The 25,131-nt window shown below is 42.0% G+C and overlaps 1 protein-coding gene and 2 long non-coding RNA genes across 4 annotated transcripts in view; all 3 read right to left on the bottom strand.

The window, feature by feature from the left end:
- Positions 1–5,030: 5,030 nt before the first annotated feature.
- LOC108448295 lies at positions 5,031–8,135 on the bottom strand. Its single transcript, XR_001864144.1, has 2 exons — positions 7,724–8,135; positions 5,031–5,542 (listed from the first exon to the last, which is right to left on the bottom strand). It is a non-coding gene; the product is annotated as an uncharacterized LOC108448295 (long non-coding RNA).
- A 421-nt stretch (positions 8,136–8,556) lies between these two features.
- Positions 8,557–12,852, bottom strand: LOC108448293. The gene is made up of 2 exons (XR_001864142.1): positions 10,751–12,852; positions 8,557–10,607 (listed from the first exon to the last, which is right to left on the bottom strand). It is a non-coding gene; the product is annotated as an uncharacterized LOC108448293 (long non-coding RNA).
- A 5,734-nt stretch (positions 12,853–18,586) lies between these two features.
- Positions 18,587–25,131, bottom strand: part of KANK1 (KN motif and ankyrin repeat domains 1) — a 120,074-nt gene continuing 113,529 nt past the window's right edge. For both annotated transcript variants that reach the window (XM_017740669.1, XM_008638626.2), the window contains 4 exons: positions 23,242–23,384; positions 22,493–22,693; positions 20,194–20,292; positions 18,587–19,574 (listed from right to left, as the gene is read on the bottom strand). In XM_017740669.1, the coding sequence (XP_017596158.1) occupies positions 19,512–19,574; positions 20,194–20,292; positions 22,493–22,693; positions 23,242–23,384 (506 nt within the window). In that variant the 3' untranslated portion in view covers positions 18,587–19,511. The remainder of the gene's footprint in view (positions 19,575–20,193; positions 20,293–22,492; positions 22,694–23,241; positions 23,385–25,131) is intronic.

The raw sequence follows: 25,131 nt of genomic DNA, 5'->3' as shown, positions 1-25,131 counted from the left end.
CTGAGACAGCAAGGCGGAATCGATACAGAGAGGCTGTGCTTAAGCCCAGTGGTCCCTCGGGTTGGGCAGGTCAGGTTTGGGCAGGCGACCAACATGGCCTAGCCCAGGGAGAGGTGTGACACCCGAATAAAATACCCAAGTTGCCACAGCTCAGCTGCTCTTTGTCGTGAGGCTGCTGGCGTCTTGCTGGACTGCATCCTCCCTTTACAGGTTACCTCGCAGTTGTATCCCGCAATGTGTATAAAGACACCTTGATCAATATCTGTGTGGGCACGTGATTCCAGCAGGTATCGGGGTGAGTGAGAGTATGGTGCTAACACGGTAGCCATCACCTCTGGAGCTGGTGTGGGTGGCAGAGCGGCTGAACTCTGCAGGGGAAGACAAGCGAAGATGCTTTTCTCTTCTTTACATAGGCCGCCCTTCCAACTTGTCACTGTGATTTATACATGCATGCAGCTCTACAGATATTATTTACAGTATTAATATTTCCTCTGTTACACCTTTAAATCTTTCTGGGTTCAACTTTAAATGACGCTATCTTCATGCTGAAATGAAACTATTAAATTACATCTCAATCTAAGATGAATGACAACTGTCAAATGAGTGACTCAACAGAGATGAACCAGAAAGCATCTGAGATTATGTGAGGCTGATTTATAAAGATTGCATAAAGATTTCTATAACCCCAGCTTCATGACTCAGCATATCAGATGGCAGTAAGTTACAGTAGGTAGAAATTTATTTCTGCTAGAAGAAGCCAAGAAAGGCATCTCTCTCTTTGTGATCAGCTAACTCCAAGCTAATTCAGCTCAGACTGAGCCTCCATGCTGGAAACAGTGAGTGCCTATCTCTCAGCCTGAAGAAAGCCCCAGATCCTTGCTGCTTGATGCTTTGCATTAGCTTTTAATAAATGACATTTAAAGAACTTTTTCCTTCATGGTACAACAATGGAGACATTTATGGCACTTTCCATCCTCCAGAGAGACCTCATTCAAACCCTCCTGTTAAGCCCCAGTCGCAAGCAGTCAGACAGTCCACAAGTGAAGGCCAAGCACAAGCTGTGTGGGCTTGGTATGACCATCATTCAACTCACAGAAACTGAAACTTTTCCCTTGCATCACTTTGCTGGGATTGACATTTCTGATGTCAGTAACTGCACATTTTCCCCACAAGATAGGAGAATATGAACACAATGTTTAGAGGAACAAAATTGGGATTTGCCTTTACATGTAGTGGCACATATCACTAATGTTTAAGGGAGGTGAACAATGTAGGCATACTTAGCTTCACATATCAAAACATAAAACTCCTCCCTGAATGAAACCAGTTGAGATCTTCTCAAGTCATATGGGCATTGATCAGTTTCCAAAATTTTGTCTAGGAGCAAGCCTTGAATATCCAGTTTGTGAAGTTCAGTGCATGGTGGAACACACACAGAGGAATGTTTTCAGGTTCTCCCCTACAAATTATCTTAAAGTCAATTGAAAATGCAAATTAAAAAGTAGATGAAAGGAGGCTAAATCAAAAGACCAAGAAAGGCAAAATAAAATAAACCCAACAGAGGTAGGAGAAGAAAATCAAAAATGACAGCAGGGGTGGAAAAGGAGAAAAGGCAAGAGAAGGAGAGTACATAAAGCAGACAAAGACAGACAAAGGATAAATAATAGCAGTCACCAGGTGTTTATATATGACTTTTCACTAGAAACTTAAGTGGGACAGCCTACCTCAAAGATGAATTACAGGATGCAAAAAATGCAACAGTTCCAAGAAGAACATTAATTCATCACTCTGTCACGTAACTAGTATTTTCTACTCCTGCTTTTCAGGCCAACTGCACAGATCTGTATTATCCATAATGTCACAGAACCTACTGTACAAAAGAAAATATTAATGTTGTTAGTACCTGTTTGGTGTTTTGTGTTCTGGATGAATACCACCAAAATAGATAGATGCCTCATGAATACAAGTACACGATTGATCATTTAATAATGAATTGCTTTAGTTTTGCTAGCTCAAGTCACACTTTGAGTATGGGTTTAGAGTGCAATGTTTTTCTCCATTTTTTTAATGGGTATTTGGTGAGGTTGACAACACATTGCTGGATTTGTCATCTGTGGAGTCATGAAGTAATAGGAGATGGTCATAAACTGCTGTTAGTCCTAAGACTAACCACAATAACTGCTGTTAGTCCTAAGACGAATCACAATAACCTCACTGCAAGTCTTCAGGAAATTTAGTCATTCATTTAATGTACGTCTGGGTATCTCTGGTTTGAGTCCGTCCAGTGATTATGTCAGTGACTTAAGATTACTGCAGTTTGCTGTCACCTTTGGAAATAACTGTAATTAATATTTCTGATGAAACAACAATAAGAAGAATCAAAAGACATTTTTGCTTTTCTTTTTTTTTTTTTTTTTGGTCTTAATAGATATCTGATAGTTGTCCTTTAGCTTTAACTTTTTCTTTAAAGTCCAATACAGCATCTGTTAGTGATGATCTGTCCTTTGCTGATTCATGTCTTTAGCTGATCTCTTGAACCTTGCAAAAATATTTTATTTGCTAACAAGATTATAATTTTGAGGGACAAATGTGGGCAAGACGTGATCCCACCACCACATTTCATATGAGTCAGCAATTCAGTGGGGAGATTACAAATTAAAAAGGATTTAATTCTAATGCTGTTGCCTGGGAAGTGACGACCTTCAGTTTCACAGAAGTCAGTGAGGTTGAGTGCATTTCATTTTAGAGAACTGCTAGACCTGATTCTGTTTAATTTTTCTTTTTTCTGTCAGTGGGTCAAATCAGAGGGTTTGTGAGATATTTTTGACTCTGACAGATCATTTTATAGACTGTATCCCCAGGGCTGGTTGTGGATTCCCAAAAGAGCCTCAGCTGCAGGAGTGGTGAGGGATAGAAGATAAAGCATGCACACTGCCACTTTGCATTGTTTGAAAACATCTATGTGTCCATAAACACTCTGGACGTTTTGAACAAAATATCAAAGACAGAGGGAGTCAAGCAAAGAAGGGAAACCATGCCAGCACATTCCCTGAGACACTGATAGGAACTGGGAAGCTCCTCAGTGTTGAACTTTAGTGTTTGCCTGCAGCTTTGGGTGTTTTGGCTGCCCTACAGCCATCTGCTTAACAGAATAAACAGGTGTAGAGGTACCCTCGTTTCTGCTCCTCCAGCTATGTCAGTGTGCACATGCGTTTACTCACGTCAGTCATCGGCTAGTTTTCAGCTGGTTTACTTGTGCCAGTAGTCTCCCATGCAAGTGTATTCGCTGGAGCGACAGACATCGTCACAACTAAAACACTTGAAAAGATACTTCAGGAAAAATCCAGTAGGTGGCATAAATAAGCCATGCATTTTTTATTTATTTTTTTACTTTTCATTTGTACACATGTGCAGTTCTCTTTCATTCATTCCTTATTTTAATCCTCCTTTAACTTACAGGGAAGCTGAAGTTTTGTCACTTGGCTCTTAAAACTTCATCCCCCAGGCAAAGTTTTGTATTTCAAGCAGAGGATTTTCTCCATGCTTTCTGGAAGCATATAGGTTTTGGGGTTGTTTTTCCCCCCACCTCTATATTTATGTTTCTAGCATTTTCTGTTTTCAGGTTATACTACCTGCAGATCTCAAACTGCCTGCACCACAACAAAAGGAAAGGGTTTCTTACTGGGCAGATATCTGAACCCAAACCTTGCCTTGCAGTTCTCAGTATTTACTAGATTTTATAGTCACCCTTACAGCTGTTCTCTCAGACACTTCTCTGTGATGATAGATAGAGTACTGGCACCAGGAGCATTACTCCAGATCAGTGAAGTCTGATAAACCACTGATGGCTTTTGCTTAAAGTCATTTCAGTCAAGCTGAATCTTTAATTCAGACTTAAGATTTTTAAGTGCCTCAGCCTTCCTTGCTCCAAAAACATTTCTGTGGCATGGGCATTTAGGGATAAGGTTTCAGTGTGCTACTTGGTTCTCTTCTCCTCAAACTCCATCTTTTTTTTTTTTTTTCCCCCCCCTCTGGTGCCCCGGGCTCCACTCTCACTGAGTGAACAGCTAAAGCAATGTATAGTGCTGCCGCCTTTCCTCAGTGAGAGTGAGGAGACTCCTTGGGGTGGTCCACAGCTTGCCAAGTAAGCTCAGGGCTGTCTTCCTGCATCAGCCCCAAAAGCTGCTCTGCTTACAAAGACCACTGTTTGTAGCAAGATGGGATTGTGTACACTCTTCAGCACCCTCAGTTCATGTTCTTTTCTCTTGGTACAAATCCATACTCACTGGGAAGATAAGGTGTCAGGGGACCCTTCTCCAAAGGGTGCAAGAAGGAATGTTGGTAGGGGGCAGGGAACAGCATCATGCGTATCCCAAGTTGGAGAACAGGCCTGCCATAGCAGGCCTTAATGGCCACTGAAGCAGCGTGTTTATTCACACTCTGCTTATTGGTATTCTTCCAATAAGTATGGGGCAAGAGAGCCTTCACATCAGTAACTTCAGATGAGCCACAACTGAGAAAAGTGATGGGTGCCTAAGCAGACACGTTTGTTTGCAAGATACACATTAATGAGAAGCTAGAGTTTAGTGGTCCAAATGTCAGGGTTATGGTAAAAATTATTTATGTAAAAATAAAGAAAAGCCTACCTGTTACAACAAATGGCTCTTCCCCTTCATGGCTGTGAGTCCATATCAAGCTGGGTAGCGTCTTTTGTTAAAACGATTCTGGGAATGATTTTAATTATTTTTCTGGCTTTGTTTCTTTTTAGTTGCCTTAAGAAAGTTTTATTAAGGGCTATGGGAAGAGATTTCTCTTCTAGTAAAGAGGGGGAAGATGTTGTGGTGGGCAAGGGGACCATTTTTTTTCCCCCCCCCACATATAACGACTGTTCCCAGAGCATCCTATGAGAGTCTGCCTGGGCAGAGTGTAGACAGCTCTCGCACACTCACGCAACACCCGGGGTGGGTAAGCACATACACACACAAGCACTTTGGTGAACCACGCCGAGAACAAAGAGGCTGGAGGGGCTCTTTGTGTGGAGTTCCACGGACAGAGTTTATTCCATACATTAAGGGATCCAGGGGCAAAGAGCCTGGATATCACAGCGTCCAGGAATTAAGTATGGGGAGGAGAAGGGGCAGAGAGAGGGCCAGGGACCAATGGAGAAAGAGCGGAGGGGAGCAGCATAGGGGAGACCAGGGTACACAAACCGACGGGGAAACATGGAGGGAGGAGTTGGGATACAACAACCAATGGGGGTGTTGAGGAGGGGAGAACATTCTGGAACTAAGACTTATAGGGAAGAAAGGGGGCGGTAGGCCAATGGGCCAACTAACTGGGAGTAATCTACATATCACGACGAAGGACTATGGGAACTCGCTGTGACTACTGTGGCACTTCTGTACATTGGTACCTGCCCACCAGCAGACTTCCACTGTTCTTCGGTCTGGTGGCTCCTTGGTCACTTCTGTGGTGGCCTTGACCACCACAACAAGTCCAGCGAATGAGATTGTCCCACACTGCTCAATAAAAACAGGATTAACTGGAAACAAAATTCACTTTGTTACATTATGCCAAATATAATACAAAACCAAAGCAGTTTTCAAGTTCAATGAAGCAAATAGAATGGAGATACTTAAAAAATGCATATGTTTATCATATTTCCACCCTGACTAATTTTACTACTAACAAAAAAATAGCATTTTTTTACACTAAAACCTACATTCTTCGTTTCCTCGTTTGTTCATGCAAATTGGAATAATTTCATTGCAGACATAAAGGCTGAAGAAAACACCCTGTCAGCCACTTGAAAATTTCAGTCATGGTTAATAATTGACTTGGATAGCTATTTGAAAGCATTATTAGGCCCAACGTATAAAATAGAAGTTAAAAAGCAAGTGTGGAGAAAACCACTGAACTGCTTCTTCTCAGTATTCATTGTTCATTTTAGGCACACTTGAAAATTAATTGGATCCAGTGACTTAGAACATTGAAGATTCTTGCATGACTCATTAAGCTGACATTTCTAACATTCCTAATTCACACAGTAAGAATGATAGAGTCGCATAAGCTATACATTTGAGCTCCTTCATCAGGGTGGGACTACTGAAGAGAATGCCCTTAGTCTTGAATATCATCATCAATTCAGCTCTAAGACATCTGTAATGGAGCTGAGTTTGATAGACTGCCAGAGTATGAAAAACTAAGCTCCAGCATCTTAAAAATAGGCAACACAATTAATTGCTAGTTTTTTATTTATGGTCTTTAATGTTTTAATAGATACAGTTAAATTTCCACTTCACTGAGCAAACCAATTGGGATTTAAAGGAAGAAATAGATCATTTCAAATTATAAAGCACTTGCTTTATTACCTATGCCTTCTCTAAATGGTGCAAGTTTTTATTATTTTGCATTCTTGATCTTCAGAAACTTACAGCTGCTGAAACTCTGTGGTTCTGAAGGACGTTTACAGCTGAGGTAACAGAAGGGGTAGGTTTTGCTATGTCAATTTACTATCCATCCAGTTTTTTTATTTGTGTATTATTATTTGTTGCACATAATTCTGATGCTGAATAGAAGCAAGGTTATTGTTACAATATCTCCTTCTGATTTATTTTCATCTTTTTTCCTTAAGCCTAAATAAATATATTTTTCACATAATTTACTGCTCTCAGGGGAGTATTCTGTGAGACTTCCCATTAAAATCAGTGAGTGTAGCACACATGCTTGAGAGCAAAGTGTTGTGCTGCTCTTCCCCCATTTCTTCCCATTTCCTGTGGGAAGCCTTTCAGATCCACTGGGTGGGGCAGGGGTATCAGAATTGTCTCCAGAAACAGCTGAGCTCTTCCAAATATTTTAATCAAAGTCAAATGACTGTTACTTAATCAGTCATGCTGTGAAATGACTTGATGTGAGCTGCTGACCTTTTGCATTTCCTAGCATGGGAAAGAGGCGTTCTTCTTTGCTGTCAGCCGGCCTCTCTTCCCCTGCAGCCTCTCCCATTCCAGCCTCCATGCCCCAGAGCTCCTAGAGCAACTGGGCAGTTCAGAGGTGGTCCCTAAATGCTATGGACAGTGAATTGGGTCTTTCCATCTTCAAGGGTTTGTGTTGTCATCCCACCTCCATGCTAGGAATCCAGTCCAAAGAAGGGACCTGGGAGATCTGGGTCCCAGGAAATCTATGCCTATCAAGTAAAGCTTTACTTAGTGCTATCAAGATAATCAGAGCACTTAGTTGGCTTCCTTAGGCAACAGTTTTCTTCTATCACTTGTGTTTCTGTCAGCAGTGTTGGGGTTGATGATCTCTGTACATCATATATGCACATTTGGTAATTAACAGTCATTGAGTTCCTCTGATACTATTGGTGAGAAGCTGGTAAGGAAGATGACACACTGTTACAAATGAGTTCAAGTGTTAAGCTATTAATTTTAATTAGGCTGGCTTTGTCGAGACACTGAGATACCTTGAAAGGTGATGGAAACACTGTATAAAAACTAATTAGCCATCTTAAATTTTTGTCATTTATATGCAAACAGGGCATTTGCAGATGCCAGAATAAAGTTGTTAGCCATCCCAGCTAAGTGCATGAAAATATTCACATTGTCTGAGTAAAATATTTTAAAATATCCTCAGAATTTGAAATTGTAACAGATAGCACATGATGAGGTTGAGAACAAAGAGTTATCTTCTCTGCATGGTTGTTTAAGTCATTCTTTTCTCTTACCTGATTTCAAGAAACCAAGGCATGGAGATTGCCTTTCCACTGGAAGGCAGCTTCTGTGAATTCACAATAATGACATCTAAGAAGATTGTTCATTAGGCACCTAAGGTAAGTAGGGTACACCTCTAGTATTGCCCGAGTCTCTATTATAAACATAATAGCCCATAATTCCTCTTTGCAGGACTCACTGTGTTCTACTGTCTGAATGATACATACCTTAAATACCTGCCTGGATACTCACTTTGCTTTATGGCCCATCAGCTTGCCGATGATTTGGTCCTCTGGGTGAAGAATACATGCTTTAACCAACTTTGAGTAGCTGTTTATTCTTATGTGCTGTAGTGTTGCAGTGGGGATACTGCAACACGCATATACCAAACCAGGAGTCCCGTGGAAAGGAAATATATATGGACAGACAGATTCTTGATAGCTGTTTCAGAGATGTTTATTTCCCCAGCCGCATGGCCGGGGCTCTGCCCAGGAACTGTTCCAGTCACGGGACCAAGGGTCCTTCTGCCCGCACAGGGAACACAAACCAACCAGTGGGGAATGAGGCTGACCAGGGACAGGGAAACCCCGTGTCTGTGCCCTCAGGGCCCCTCTCCCAGGGCTACACGGCGGGGAAGGAGACCCCAACACTGTAGTGAGATCCCTCCTGTCTTTTTTCAAAACAAACTTGAGGAACAATGTGAAAATTACACATAGATACACTCATGTACCTGAGTTTTTTTCCTTTTTTTTTCCGGAAAGAATAGTCCCTTGGTTACAATCATGGTATTGTTAAAGTAGGAGCTGTTATCAAGGGTGGCAATGTTATTAACAAATAATATCTTTTATTCCTATTCAAGAATATATCTAAAATAATTGTTATTATCAATATTAACTTCTAGGGGGCACTAGTTAACTACCTAAGATGGTCAAAATAACTGATGTCCCAAACCAAGTCATATGAGATTGCACTGTTGATCATACTTCAGAAGTGGACCAGTGATGGTGGTAGTGGTAAAAGGAGACAGTGGAATACTGGAATTCAGGAATGGCCTCAAAATGCCAGTTAATACAACCCTTTTCCTAGAAGGGGACAGAAGGAGTGACTTCTGCACACTTAGATCTATTTGGATGCTACTGAATAGTAGGAAACACAATGTCACTATGATGAGAGACTCACTAATTTACTCACCATCAGCAATGCTAGAGAGAAGTAGAGAGGGTAGCGATAGAAGAGCTGCACATTTCCCCTGCAATTCTGGACTCATGCTGTGCCCAAGGCTTCATTTAAAGTCAAGACTAAGTTTCCACATGCAGTCTCCTCTCTACCTTTGCCCCACCAGTATCTCAAGAAAAGACATGGCAGTTCAGGATGACAACCTAGGCATCCTTGCGCTGTTGTTTGTGCTTTTTGTTCAGCTTTAGGATCAACACACTTGGCTGTGCTCAGCCACAGAAGAGGATCAGCTTTGCTCTCTGTGGAGGGCAATCACCTACTTCAGGTACTTTCAGGCAGTCTGTATTACATTTCAGGATTAATTCTTTGGAATAGCTAGTTCCTCAGGTCAAGTATTTATGTGTTGGACAAGCACATCCAACTCAGCTTGTTTTCATGTTTCTCAGTAAAAATGCATGCCAGAAGCAGACCATCGGAACCCCTGTTCAGGTCCATGATAGGTGATTTTTTTCAGGTTTGTTCCTGCCTTTGAAGAACCTTTTTTCTTGCAGTCTTGAGGAGAATAATACAGAAACCTTCCTGCAGTTGGAAAAGAATTACAGCCATCATCTTTGCTGCTGTAAGTTAGGGCAAGTGCCCCTTTTGATCTGCCCTCTGGTGAGGAGTGGGGGCTGGGGTGACCTGTTCGTGTGAAATATGTCTCCTGCACCAGATTTCATGGCAGGTAATTTTGTTGGCATCCTCAAGAAAATCATCCTGTAATTTGAAGAGAACTTTAATTCCTAGAGCAGAGGTAGATCTCAGAGCCTGGGTAGCCATCCAGTACCTCTTGGGTAGACTAGTTCCTTACAAGTGAAAGAATGCAACCCCCAGAGTTTTCTCAGAAGGTAAAGTCAGGCTCCTGAACTTCTTCCATGGTGACTTGGTAGAAGAGCTGTAGAAATCCTGAGGTTTAGCACAGGGTTACATGGCAAGGTTCCTTTCTCTGCCTATGGAGCTTACCTTTCTGTTAGCAATTGTTTTACAGTGTTCATCCCTTCTTCCAAAGGCAATTCTGGGCTACAGGGCACAGCATTTTTCCATCTCCTGACACCAGATCTTAGGTGAGAATACTGCTTGGTTTCTTTGCACAAAATTTGTGTAGAAAGCAGTGGGCTACTAATTCAATGTTAAATTAGAGAAAATAATTGTGACCAAGATTTGCATGTGTCAGCTCATACATGCAGCCCTGATATGTCAACACTTGAAAGGGGGTTATTAAAAGAGGAAGAATTAATGAACTAATACCAGAATACTGAAACAAACAAACAAAACCCCAACTCAACCAATCAGAAAACCCCAACCCAAACTCAAAAAGAAACACATAAACAAAAACTCAAACCCCAACAAACCCCTGTAACTAACTGCCCTGTCAGAGAATCGGGCCGTCGTCTTCTGCACGCCTGCAGCAGTGCTGGATTTATCCTGTCTGCAGAGGTCTCCCCACTCCACAGAGAAGTCATGGGGAAGGCTGAGGGAGGGGGAACAGCCAGCATCTGCTAGGTTGCAGCTGGGCTCTCCATCAGATCTACAGGGCACAGTGGGAAGGCACTGGATGATTTTGTTCATCCAGCTTAAAGGAGGCATTTACAGTCATATCTGTAGCATGTTTTCATAAACTCACATACATACCTATTTTCACATGAATATGTGTCTTCTTTGCTTTCAATTCTTGACCATATTCTGACCAAATATGAGTTGCGTGAAGGCCGGAATAGGCAGTTACCATGTGAGACAAAGATGGAAACAAACTCAATATTAATTTAATTCATTTTAAAACTCACCCAAATTTCCTGAGAACTAAAACCTGGTTTTGCAGAACTAACCTGGAGAGTTTTCTGTATCTCTTTGCCTGTCTCTTTGCAAACCATCTGCAGAGCTTATTATTTCAGCACTCACATAATGTGAGATGTTCTAAATTCCTTATTTACAGGATTTGTCTCTTATCAAAACAAAACTACGCATTTAAACTTCTTCCTTATTTTCAACTTTCAACTTTTTAGCAGCTGTTGTTTGCTCTGTTGAGGGTGGCAGACTTTGGACCTGTCTGCTGGGGACACTGTGACTGTAAATGGTGTCAAGTTGCATTCCATCTTCCAGTGTCAGGTGCCTCTGCTCCACCTGAAATGGACAAAAAATGAACAGATCATTTTTTGTTCTCATCACACTGCTGATTCTTGTTTAAGCAACTCTCTGGCAAGTTCTCTTTCAGTGTTACAGATTTCCAACTTTCTATTTTGCCCACAAATACATAATACTTTTCCTCAGTTGCTTCAGTCTGGTTTTGCTAAAACAAATCTCATTTTGTCATACTGTGTTTCTAATCTCTCCCAATCTCTTTGTACAGCTGTTCTGCTCACACTTCTCCCAAATCATCAAATGCAGAAGGCATAACGTGCTTCTTGCTCCTCCTGCTAGGCTAGTGATGCAGATTAAGCCACCACAATAAAGGGCCCCTGAACAGATGTATCTGGTTGGACTGGAAAATTCTCATGATAAATTTGCAAGAATGAGTGCATGGCGGTGGAGTGGGGCAAGCCATTTCCAGGGCCAGCCCCTGCCTGCTCCCACCTCCTCACTGCCAAGGGATTGTAACTGTCTGACTCCAAGTCTCACTCACCCTTGGGACTAGAGAAAAGTTGCCTTTCCAGCAAAATGCCCAAGAGCAACGCAGGGGTGCTGCACGATGACTGCCAGACAGAGCAGGTGGCTTTTCATGCCTCAGAGAAAGGTGTGATACCATAGCCAGGAAGTAGAGAAGGATCTTTCCTAATCTGCCAGTTCCGCCATGACGTGCAAATGAAATCTCGTATCTTCACCTCAGTAAAGTTAACATGGCTCAATGAGGAAGGACAGCATTACTGGGGGAGCATGAGCTACCCTTCCAGCTCTGCAGCTAGCCAGAGCTCTAGAGAATGCAGCAAGGGCTGCTTCTGCAGCAGTGCTAAAACCATTAAGTGAAAAGCTGAAAAAAAATTACCAGTACGTCTATTAGAAATACCTCTTAGCTACTTACATTCAAATCAGCACTTAAAGATTCCAAAGCACACATACAGCTTTGAAATAAATGTTACCCCTTATATTATCTAAATAATAATCCTGCAAATGAGTGTAATGGTGTTTGGAGTACATGGAGATTGAGGTTTGTCATTCATGGCTGAATGTATTTAATATAATCTGTTCAAGTATAATGAGGCCCTTATTTATAGGTCTCTGCATAGAAGTCCTTGAAGGGCAGTTTTGTATTGCAAGAACTATTTAAAAAGGCAGTTTATTTTTTATGGTGTTGGCTAACCAAACATACATAGACATGGTTCTCAAGAAGAATGGCTACCACTCACCAAGTGGCACAGGGTGAAGCAACAAGGCACCGGTGGATAAAATGATAGAGAGAAAAAAAGGTCAATCAAGCTTGCCTGCCATGCCCCCACTCGCTTTAAGGCCCCAGGTGAAGTGCTCACAGCAGGTACCAACTACCTAAAGACTCCTGTTTTCCCTAATAACCCTCTCATTCTTGAGATCTCTTCAAGAATGATGCATAGGGTGGGAGTTTTGGTGTGTGGAAACATGCTTTTTCTTTCAACAGGAAAAACTGAAAATAGTTAAGGAAATGGAACGCTTACAACAGAAGTTTTGAGAATTCATTAAACACCTGTAGTAAGGAACCATCTGATATATTGACAAAGGTTTGTTGTACTGGGTTTATATAGCCAGGTTTTGGTAGCTGGAGTGCCACAGGGGTGGCTTCTGTGAGAAGATGCCAGATGCTTCTCCACATCCAGTGCCAGCTGGCTCCAAGACAGACCCCCCGCTGGCCAAGGCCGAGCCCATCAGTGATGGTGATAGCTCTTTGGGCATAATTATCACTGCATCCCGCAGTGGTAGGGAGGAGGAGAGAGATCCAGCAGGCAGGAATTGTGCAGCAAGATTGATTTATTTAATTATTTTACAAACTCTTTTATAGACTTTTTTCTTCATAGTCTAATTGGACAAAAGATCAGCCACCCCCTGGGGTGATTGGCTAAAATCCTAAAACATCCATTGTCAAAATATTTTTCTATTATACCATAAACATAGTTCTACAAGGTCGCAGGTGTTCATAGCTTATAGAACTTCTGCTAATATCTTCATGAGAGAGAAAAGTATCTCACGGCTTAGAAAGAAGCAGGAAAATTTCTTGCTAGCAGCATTTTTGTATCCACACGTAATACGTATAAGAAGGGGGGAAAGCTGCTCAGCAACAGCAGCTAGAAGAGAGGAGTGAGAACATTGGAGAGAAACAGCTCCGCAGACACCAAAGTGGAGAAGGAGGGGGAGGAGGTGCCCAAAGTGCTGGAGCTGAGGTTCCCCTGCAGCCCATGGTGCAGCCCATGGTGAGACAGCTGTGCCCCTGCAGCCCAGGGAGGTCCATGGTGGAGCCGAGATCCACCTGCAGCCTGTGCAGGATGCCATGGCAGAGCAGGTGGATACACAAGGGAGGCTGTGACCCTGCTGGAAGCCCACTGTTGAGCAGTCTCCTGTGTATCGTAGAGACAGCATGCACAGGTCCTGCCAGGAGACTACTCCTGCCTGCTGGAGCAGGTTTGTTGGCAGAACTCATGGCCTTGTGGGGGACCCACAATGGACTGAAGAACCGCAGCCTATTGGAAGGATTCAAGGTAGAGAATTTGTGGAGGACTGTCTCCCACGCGATGGATCCCACACTGGAGCAAGGTAAGAGGAGGGAGGAGCAGCAGAAGCAACTTGTAATGGACTAACTACAACCCTCATTCCAGTCCTCCTGTGCTGCTGGTGGAGAGGAGGCAGAGAATTCAGTAGTGAAGTTGGGCCTGGGAAGAAGGGAGGGGAGAGGGAAGGTGTTTTAAGATTTGGGGTTTATTTTCTTGTTATCCTAGTCTGATTTGATTGACAGTAAATTGAACTAATCACTCTGAGCCTGTTTTGCCTGTGACAGTAACTGCTGAGTGATCTCTCCCTGTCCTTATCTCAACCCACCAGACTTTTCTCTCTCCCCATACCATCTGAGAAGGGAGTGACTGGGTTGTTTGGTGGGCATCTGGCATCCAGCCAGGATCAACCCACCACAGATGTATACAGCTGTAAGACAATACTACTTTGAGCATGACTTACTTATGTGCTTTGTTTTTGTTGCCTAACAACCTGTTAGGAAAACAAATGTGCTGTTTTACAAACAACTTTAAGAAGTGGTTACAATCCTCTTTGAAAAAAAAAAAAAACAACCCACCAACAAAATCTTGTGTTTACTGAGTAGTTTCTTACAGATAGGTTCCTAAATATTTGTGCAGGTAGCATGCAATTCTGCAGCTCCTTAAACAGCTAAAACCACTTTAACTGTCCAGTGGTGCCCAAGGTACTGACACATTGGATGATGTTACACGAACTAAATAAAAATTGCAGCAACTGATGGAAAAAACAGCAACCAGGTGGCTCAGCTTTAACCAGCACTTCCCTTCAGTGCATGTGTGCACAAAGACACAACAGCCAAAGTGAAGTAAAACAGGCAGGAATTTTAAAAATTTACTTCCCCAGGCATTGCATTAAGTTGTGAATAGTAAAGGCTAATACTTCCACAATTCCAAACTGAAATACGAAACAAACCTAAACCTGGGTACCCCTTTCCTCTAATCTCACTGTGGTCATTTCTAAAAGCATTTAATGCAAAATCCTCCTTGCATGTCTTCCAACATTGCTCTTTGGCCCCTTACTTCTGTCCCTTGTCCCACACCAGGCCTTCAGACACAGGCCCAAGCATCAGCACATGAACTGAACAACTGAAGCATCTCTTTTTAGTGAGGAAATGTTTGTAATTGACACACCTGGGTGCCAGCAGAAGAGCAGGAAGGGATGAAGTTTACAGACCTGCATGCAGGCCGAGTCCACTGAGGAGAGCTGTCTGCAGCTGCAGTAAGAGCATGAATGCTTAAATGTTGTTTAGGCCAGCTTTGCTGGTGCCTTTCAAAGGCAGGAAGATGCCTGTAATATTTGGGCTGCTTTCCTTCCAGGAAACAGCTAGTCCTGTGTGTCAGGGACTGACGCCAAGGCTTGCATTAATTCACACCATGGTTGAACTGGACTTGTAACAGCCAGACTTCTCAGCCAAAAGTATGAGACACCAGGAGAAATGGACTAAAAAGCTATTTCTAGAATAACTTGAATTCTTCCAGCTGTATCAAGAAGATAAAACCTCTGCAAGTATGTCTTGTAAAAAATGCTTCCTTCAGTTGTTGCTCTTAGATGAATATTTTGTTGGTTGATTTCCATAATATAAAACTCTACACCAGTAACTCTCACCTTTTAAGTGGCAGACTCACTTACAAGTATGACAATGTATCTGGAAAAAGACAGTGACATATTTTACAGTCTTGAAAAAGTGCCAGATCTCTTATATATTCACTGACAGTCAGAGTTCAAAGGTGATGACAACATCATGCTTGGATATACTGAGAGTCAATCATCATCTGACCTGAAAAACAAATGCCAGCAGGAGTGTGTAGGGGGAGCTCAGGTCAGAGCTGGTATGCATGGTAAACCCCTTAATCCCAGCACTGGTGATAAATGCCATCCAGCATTACTAGGTGGAATTAAACTTGGCATCAGGGGGCATCAGAGGATACAAACACTTTTGGGAACCTCCTAACTATTTCCTGGGGAAGGGCCTGACTTCCACAGTATGAAGTACTTCAGGTGTCACCTCGTGGAGCTGGGAGTACCATTTAAGAGAACAAAATTCTAAGGGAAGTAATTATTCTTTTTTTTCTTTTTCTTCTTATTTTTTTTTAAAGTGCTTAATCATTAAGTCTACCCAAATAGGATTTTAAGCCAGAAGTGATATTCACTGACTTTAGTAAGATAGTCAAGTTAATTTTGTACTTTTCACTTATATTCACTAACACATACAAAATTTTGGTTCCTTTCAGCAATCTTCCTGATATGGCATACCACAACAGCCTACTTTACCATACAGCTAAAACTGGGGTCACTTTTCTTTAACAAGGCGTTTTAGCCCAGGAAAATGAGGTTTTGGGGCAAAACTGAACATTACACAGAAATGCAGAGCTCAAAGCTTCATCTAACATTTTCTGAAGCTATAGGCAGTTAGTTTCTTTTGCTTACCAGGAAAATGGCAACTAAATAAATGCAGGCACTCCAAGTTGCATAATCTGACACTTGTATAGTGTCAGGGTGGTCAGATTCCTCCACAGGTTTCTGTCACTTAGAAAATGTTTTAACTTCTGATACACCAGATCTATTCAGGGGTGGGGGACGAAAACAAAAGAAAGAAGAAGAAATGTTTATTCCACATTACTCCTCTTATGCTTTTTTTGCAGGTATTAAAGTACCTCTGGTGACTCTCGCTGTGTCATCAGTACCCAGACTACCAGACTAGTTGCTTTAAACCCTTTTATGATAGCTGCACATCCAGCAATCCCATCACTCCCACTGGTTTTTGCAGGGAGAAACAGAAACCTGTTCCAGCATGGAAAATAACAGTCATGGCCCTCTGCTCTGGAAAGCTATATTCATGGGCATTTTACATTCTTTTTTTAGCTCCATTATGTACAAAGAGGGAGTTAGGCTATAGTTTGTACAAATAGCACGTGCAAATGAAGCTCAGTAGCAAGGTAAGACCACAGCAACAGAGACCATCGTTTAAAAACTATTTTGGGGGTAAAGATCCACTAGACATGTTACTAATTAACCTATTTCCTATGGCAATACAGAGGCACTACTGAAGAGAACATTTATCAGACGGCTCAGCATACTCTTTATCAGTCAGACTTTGGAGCATAATCTACATGCTTTAAAACTGCCATCATAGCCTCACAGAATCACAGCATATCTCAAGTTGGAACGGACACATGAAGTCCAAGTTGGAACAGACACATGAAGTCCAACTCCCCACTCCTCTAAAGACTACCTAAAACTACTGTCATAAGATAAAAGTCAAGAGTTAAATGTGTGATCACTAACACCCTTAAAAAAGCACAAGTAGTCTGGCTTTGGTCAACCCAGTGCTAAATAAAAATTACATTCTTGGTAAAACTGAAATTAGAAACCTTCTCGTGTTCCGAATTCTGTCCTGGCAGTATGTCTCTCCGCTAGACAAGAATTTAATCCATGAGATACAGGCAAGCATGTATAAGTAACTGAACTGGATTTTCTGTAAAATTAGATTAAGTTCTGGAGAAAGATTAAAGCAGTCATCCATTTTCTCCACTTCATCAGCTTGATTTGTTTATCTCTAGCACCACGTGTATTTTAAACTCATGAAGACAAGAACAGATTCTTGCCTTTGCTTTCCAGACAGTTGTTCAACTGGGGTAGGAGATGGCAGATCAACAGATCTGAAAAAGACTCAAAAGCAACTCTTGCCATGCCCAAGCCAGGGAGATCCAACTTGCACTAATTCTGTTTAATGATAAAACCACCCAGATCCTAAGGGAATGAGGAATTCATTGGGAAGCTGGCACTGCAGTTGTGTACTATGTACGATGCAATCTCAGGTCATTCGGTGGGTGCCTCACAATTCAGCTCCCTATTACACAGGACAGCCTGCACTCACTGACAGATGGCAAAGTGAGTGACGTTTTTCTGGTTTTTTGTTTGTTTGTTTTTTCAGCTGCTGCTCTCTTTGCTGTCAGTCTTGTGTCAGAGGGAAGACCTTATTTTCACAGTGATTTGGCTTGTTGGGTGACATACCTCTATACCTATAGCATGTAGCATCGAGGTGAGAGAGCATCCACAATTTATTAGATGCCAAGTGAAGAGTGAGAAGAGAAGCTGGCCAGAGAAGTGCAAGAGTAAAAACTGACTGACCTCAAGGGGTGGGGGGGCTTGTTTGGGACCACTGTGCTATGTCCCCCCCAACAGAGATACTTCACCTGCCCTTTGTCCAGGAGACACTCGCAAGCACTGGGGTACTAGCCTAGCACTGGTCATCACACCGTACCTGCAGTGCTGGACCAAACCAGGTCTGACAGAGCTCACAGAAACTTCTTGGCAGGCCAAGTCACCCAGTCAATGTAGGCCAAGTGAGAATGGCTTCAGTGAGTCCCTATTTCAAAGGGACTTTGTAGGAAAAGCTGTTTGATAAGGACTTAGGGAGAGAAGGACAAAGGGCAGAGTGTAACAGAACTGTTCAGATCCCTTGAAGGAAGGCACTGAGGTGTGTTTCTGTCTCATCAGGTAGGTCAGAACTGACAAGGATACATAGGCACTAGCTTAGGACTTGCTTCAATGCCACCTAAAAGCTTCGATGCCATCTAAAAAGCATCCCATCCACCAAGCTGCCAGGATTGTTTGCAAGATAAAGCTCAAACGCTTTTATTTCAGTTGATAGATACTTTTCAGTTCAAGTAAACTGCTTGAACATAGTCCTTCAACACCTCCCCAAGATGCTTCACAAGGCTGAGAGGTCACCTCTTAACCAAACAGCAAAGGGTGCAGCCTTGGCAACATGTGCAAGACCAGCAAAGGCAGATCATCTTGGGCAAAGTTCCTCCAGTCATTAGGAAAAGCCTCATGTGGGCACTGTCCAGTCCTCCCTGCCATGATTTACCAATTTAGCTTGTTTTCCTGCTGCAGTTGTAATGTGCAGCATTTCTGGACGATGACAAATCACAAGTAAAACAGGAGAGGAGTAAAACAGCATAATGAAATTTTATTCTGAAAATACGGCAAGAGTCTAAGGCACTTCAAACATTTCAATACACTTGACTAAAGTGAATGTGACAAGGTAATAGCATTCCATAAATACTCACCAAGAACTACACTCAATTCCACTCAAGGGGAATATACAGCTGGTACCTCTAATTTTATTCTCCAATAAACATATATGGAGCTTATAGACTGACACAGTTAATAAAAATATGGTAACAGGACATGTAATTCTTCATGTAGGTTTTAATTATTAAGGAATATAAAATGTTGAAAATACTGTGTGAGTTAATTTTATAGATACTAGTATCTTTTATATAAAAAGTTATACATTATCCCCAATTAGCAACAACTTACTTAGTGAACTTCAGACCTGACAAGAGGCTCTATCCCCATTACCTACCCACTCACCCACCAGCTCAAGATCCATGGAGCTGACTACATAAGCAACTGCAACTTCTGAATTTCAAAGTAATTAAAAACATGAAAATCATGTTGGAATGAAATTTATGAGAAGTTTACTGTGATGAAGTCTAGGCACAGTAAATACATTTTAGAATGACTAGAAATAAGCCACTGGGATACCCCTGCATTGACAGCTTTAGAAGTCTTAGTTTGCACATAACATACGAAAGGATAATCTACAACAAAGAAAAACAGGATTTATGCCAGTGTACAGAAAGATGAGTATGTGAGCAAAAGAACAGTTCTGGCTAAGGTTCTCCACTGAGCACTACTTTATGCTTGCTTCAAGTTTACAGTTTTCTATCTTTAGCACTAGATCTCTGCTTTCACTTCGCTGGTGAGTTCAGGCACAAGACAATTACATTCAGTATCTGTCTCAGTAAAACAGTAACATTTAGCAGCTTAAAGATGGCGTAGAGATTTTTTACAGACATTTATACGCTACTACTCAAACGTGGCTCTGTGGGTGGGACCAGGAGATGTCCTTCTGCTAAGCCTAGGAGTGCCCTAAAAAAGAAGAAAGAAGAGTTAATCAAAATGAAATTATTCCAGCCAGCTGATAGAAAACACAACACTCAAAGTTACTCTGTTCAATTCCTTACCTTTAATTGTACAGATAATTTCTTTTTTTTTATTTTAGGAAGCAAAGTGCCAGCTATCGTACAGCCTTTTAACTGAGAGCATACGTTGTTTAGACAGTGAAATGTTCAGCAGCAGTTTATCAGGAGAGTGAGTCAGGGCTAGAGAAGAGGTGGATAGCTGCCAAAACGCCTAGGACAGCTATGTTTCAGTTTCCAGGTCAATAATTATCATTAAAATGATACAACAGCACCTCTGCGCACTAGCCAGAATCAGTGAACCTTGCTAGTGAGCTATCTGTACCCCTTGGTAATTGGGAGGAGAAGCAGGAACTATCCCCCAGCCAGGCTTCAACCTTCTGCAGTCACCATGTATTTTAAAACGCACATTCCACTTAGCAGCACAGAAATTATCTTATGAATAAACTCAAAATTTCATGTGCTGTACTGCTGTACAGCTGTCAGGGAGTACACTTCTTGTTTACATTTCACTATATTGATCAGCAGCAGCAAGGCAGAACATAAACTACAGAAGGCTGTGTACTAACCGGTGACTGGGTTTTGGAAAAGTTGACATGGGCATAAAGGAGAACCGCTATGTCCTTATGTCCAGCTTCCAGGGCTATTGAAAGTGCTGTGCTGCCATCCTGAGAGAAGAAAGGAAGAAACAAGAGAATTAGTGCTTGTACGCTTTAACAGGCCTCTTAAAAGCCCTATCAGCCCACAGAGAAGTGAAGTTATTAAGTGGAGGCCCTACTGCTCATACAGACATTAATTTACAGTCTTGTTTAATTTCTTTTGTTTTAAGGCTTGCACTGCTGTTTTATGAGGCAGTCCAATTGTCAGAGCCTCATAATTTCTCTCAACAAGGAGTCTCGATTATTGCTGTGGAAGAATGAGCACACCATTATCACAATAACGTTACCATGTAGTGCTGTGTAAGACCAGAAGATTGGGCTGTCTCAGAGAAACTACAGTGTCAGTAAAAAAGCAGAAGAGATGATAAGGGAGGGAAGAATGCTAGTCAAATATAATGGTAATTGCTGTGTTAAAATGATAATTTTTGTGGTATAGCTCCCATCAACACTAAGAGGAATTGCATTCATAATTTCAAATGCTCCTTGATGGAAGTCTAAATACAAACAAATGGACTTTCCTAGTCAAATACTGCCACCTCAGTTTCTCAGAAGATACTATTGCTTTCAAAAACCCCAGCTCTTGAGGGTTCTAGAAGCAAAAAGTGCTTGAGCTGGAAGAGTGTTTTACTGATCTGCTGGTTTTCATTTGGACCATGTTTGGTCCAGGAAGAAGCAGATGTCAGGAAACCTGTGATGTGAACCTGCTGCTTGGTTCACTGCCGGGCTTTTGGCTGTTGCGCACAGAAGTTTCTACAAATAATGCCAGTATTTGAAATGTCTCACGGGGATGGAGCACACATTCCAGCCACTGCTGTAGCACTGGTATGGGAACAGCTGGCCCCAGTTCTTAAATGGTAAACCCTTTTTCCAGCATGGTACACAATGGACAGCGTCCACATGGAAAGTCTTATGAGACTAAAGGGAGCAATTATCCATAAATCTCATTGTCCTGAGCAGACAGGGAGCTAGAAGAGCTGTCTACTAGAATGCGATATAATGCAGGACGAATGCACAGCACTCACTCTCCAGTCAACACAAGTTCTTAAAGAGAGGTGCTGAAATCACTGTGGCACATGCTAGTGGGATGATGCTCAGCTAACTACTGATCATGCAGACTGGAAGAGGGTCACTGTGACACTCAGAATGGCATGGGGAATGCTAAAAATCTCAATCTCACAGCACAGACAAATCCATGAATAAGCAGCAGTCAACCTGTGCTTGGGAAACTATCACACTGGCCACAGGAATAGTTAAGTATCATGTCCCCATAAAGACTGTTAATTAGTGATTTCATATCTAATAGTGCTAACAGCATCCAAGCAGCAATAATCTAGACTGCCCCCAAAAATGTTTGTTAGACTGAGGTCCTCTTACATTTTCCCCTCAGGCCAGATGTTACACACTGCTAGCACTACAAGCAACTGAGCTGCCTCCTGCAGCAGGTGACTGAATGAAGAGAAATTATGTCTTTGCCTCTCTGCAACAGCTTCAACAAATAACCACCCATTGCCCTCCCAAATCCCAAACCCAGGCTCCATTTCAGTGTTCACTAGGAAAAGCAATAGGAAGAACAGAGAAGTATTCAAGAAATGTTGTTAACAAGAACATAGTACTGGCAAGAAACAAGCTAAGTCAATGTTTTCAAGCTTGAGAAATCTATATATCAAATTGTCTGCTGATGGTGTAGGCTGCAATGATCCCTGCAAACAAGAAATATGCAGGTGTCTCACTTGGCACTGAAGTCACAGTCTGTATCTGTTTATTGTCAGGACAGTGTAGCTTCATGGCTAAGACTGAACCTATGGTCTCAAAAGTCATGTGTGACAAAAACACAGTGTGAACATCCTGTCAAGAGAACTGTAGCACTGATGTTTGCCATGGGCACAGAGAAGTAACACAGCGAGGCCTTAACTCACCAGATAGGGTCCTAACCGGAAACTGGAAAACTCCTTTGAAAGGGGAAAGGAATGTCAGAGGGAAAGATGTTTTACTATGAGCTAACCATTTTTTTTTTCTCTTCTGGCCACTAGACACCTACAGCTAACCATAGAAATAGCTACCAGGTAGGTCTGTTAGAAAAGTAAAAATACTAGCCAAATAATCTCAGCACTTGCTACCATTAAGCAGAAGATTCATGCAGCTGGTACTTTGGCACTCTGAGTCAGACATTCACCCAAGCAGATTTCAGAAGCACTGAAAGGCAACTCACATTGTCCTCCAGAGTGCTGTTACACCCAGGCTGAGCCAGCAGAAGCTTAACAATCTCCACATGTCCGTGCTCACTAGCGCACATCAGAGCTGTAGAGCCCTCATCATCCTGGATATTGACATCTGCACCACAGGCCAATAAAGCTTTAACCATGTCTATCCGGCCATGACTCACAGCTAGCATCAGTGCAGTCTGACCAGCCTGCATGGAGAGAAGAGGAAAACCCAAGTCACTACAGAGACAATCAGTGACAAAGCATGAACACTTTATTTTTTAGGACACTGTGTTTCTTCTGGGGGAAAAAAAAAAAATGTTATTTTGAACAGTACTCTCAAGGCTTTGACTGCCATTATTTAAACATCTTTTATGGGTCATATATCCCACATTCACATAGATATTTATTGAATTAATGGAAGATATCCAATCTATTTTCAGACAACTGTAGTTTTTTCAAAGGAGCAAAATGCTGCAGAATTTGTAAATGCCACCCAAAATTCAGTAATTCAGTTCTTTCACACAATAATCAACCTTCACTTTTAGAAGAGGTCCCGACCTGAGGCTCAACCATTCTTCCACACCTCCATTTTGTATACCGCAATCAAAAACATACATAAAAACCCCACAGATGAAGAAAGCAAATGAGAACAACATTTGAGCCGACGGAACAGGGATGGGAGCATGGAAGGAACAGTAAAAAGGCAAGAGGAGTACAGCAGTAAGAACTGTGCCTCCTGAACCGTTTGACTGACCTGGCTGGCTTTAGCATTCACGTCCCCACAGCTGAACAGTTCCTCCACTGTCCTCATGTCCTTCTCTGCTTCCACAGCTGCAAGTGCAGCAAGCATGATGGGGGTATAACCAGCCTTGTTCTGATGATTTACATTACAGACATCTGCAGAGGGATGACATAATTTCTTCAGAAAGCAAGAACCCAAAAAGCAGTAATTGTGCTAATCAACTGAATAAACTGTCAGTAGAGCGGCCTATAAAAAGAAAAAGTAGCAACTGGTTTCATAATGGATGCAATTCAAGGGAAGGTGGAGAAGAAAAAAATAAACAGAGGAGCTCTTGAACCTGAGAAAGAAAAGAATTCTTTTGCACTATGTGTACAACACAAGAGACAGCACAAAGACATTTTATATGTTATCATTTAGAGCTTTATTAGTATATATTTTTTTCCTTTTTTAAAAGCAAGTGATCTGAAATTTGACATGATATTCAGAAACACTGTCAGGACAGTCCTTAAGCTCTTCTCCTAAGGGCATTCACACTGCAGAATAAAAATGGTCCAGCAACATGGTCAGTGGAAAAGCTATTTCTCTTCAGCACAAACATCTTCCTGCAACTGGTGTTATTTTAAAAATCTCCAAGTGTATTTCAACGTGTTTCGGAGCTGCCAAAAAAACTCCCCTTTAAGTTAAAGACTGCTGCCAGTTCCACAGTGTATTTGACCATGAACAAAACTGCTCTGGCAGCAAACACAGGCAAGTCCTCTGACCAGTGCCAGCAACTGACAAGAGTTCTCCTTTTTGTTCAAACCTTGCCTCCAGTCTGTCTCTGTTCCTAAAATTCTGCAGAAATTCAGCAGTGCTTATTTGTTTACTGGGCAGCAGAGTTATCAGTGTGCTCATCATATTGGAAAGCAGGGACTCAGATTTACGTAAACACTATCTGTAGACTAGGGGTTAAACTGCACCACAGGTATCTTAACAAGCAAAAGTGGTTTAGGAAATTTTTCAGACTTAACGACAAAAGATTTTTTTTTTTCAGTGAAAACAACACTTCAGAAGCAATGCAAGTGCAGATGGAAGATACTGCAAATTTTTTCATGTTTGGTAGACATCAGTGATGATACCTTATACCCAGTAGACCAGCACTACTTTCAGACATCACTTCTGTGAAGCCACTGAAGCCAGAGAACACAATACTCTGCTACATGCATTATGTCATGAGTAATGAATAACTTGTAGAAGTGGTGTGTTCCTACTCTGACTAGACTACTTCAGCAGAGTTTTCTGAGGTCACAGTCAGCTCCTTCTCTATGTGGCTAATGAGCGAAACTGTTCTCCTGTTTGTTCTCTTGGTGAATTTGCTTCATGCTATGGAGGATTCTCTCATCTTGTCCACTCTTCCCACCAAACACAGACACAGAGTTCTTGGACTAAGAATCTACCTGTGATACAACCACACTGCAAAGCTGACCATAGTGACCATTCAGACACAGTCCAGAGGAAGTTTGTTGAAATCTGAAGAAATCTGCCTATTTGCAAACATTTCCAAGTACTGGCATGAGCAGTGTTCTCCTGCAGAGAGAAGTACCTGGGCACTAGTCACAATTGTTAGATTTTACAGGTAACACCCCTGGTGTTCTCACAGGCATACACTAGCAGCTGTAACCTACAGTTATAGGTTATATACAAGAGTCCTGACTTACAGGAAGAGATGAGCATGTTCCTGCTACTCTGAGACACCTAGGGAAGCAGAGGGGCAGCTCCCTCCCACCACACTGTGCTGCAGAGTCAGCCTGCCCCATTTCACCATGCTTCTGACATTCCCTGCATTCCCCTGCTGTGACTCACTCTTCCCAAACACAGACAGCCTTCAAAAGGACCAGAGATTTCAAAGCGCTCACTTTCCTG

This window comes from Corvus brachyrhynchos, unplaced genomic scaffold, assembly GCF_000691975.1.
Source record: "Corvus brachyrhynchos isolate BGI_N302 unplaced genomic scaffold, ASM69197v1 scaffold467, whole genome shotgun sequence".
Taxonomy (NCBI): domain Eukaryota; kingdom Metazoa; phylum Chordata; class Aves; order Passeriformes; family Corvidae; genus Corvus; species Corvus brachyrhynchos.
This window is presented reverse-complemented; position numbering and strand designations above follow the sequence as displayed.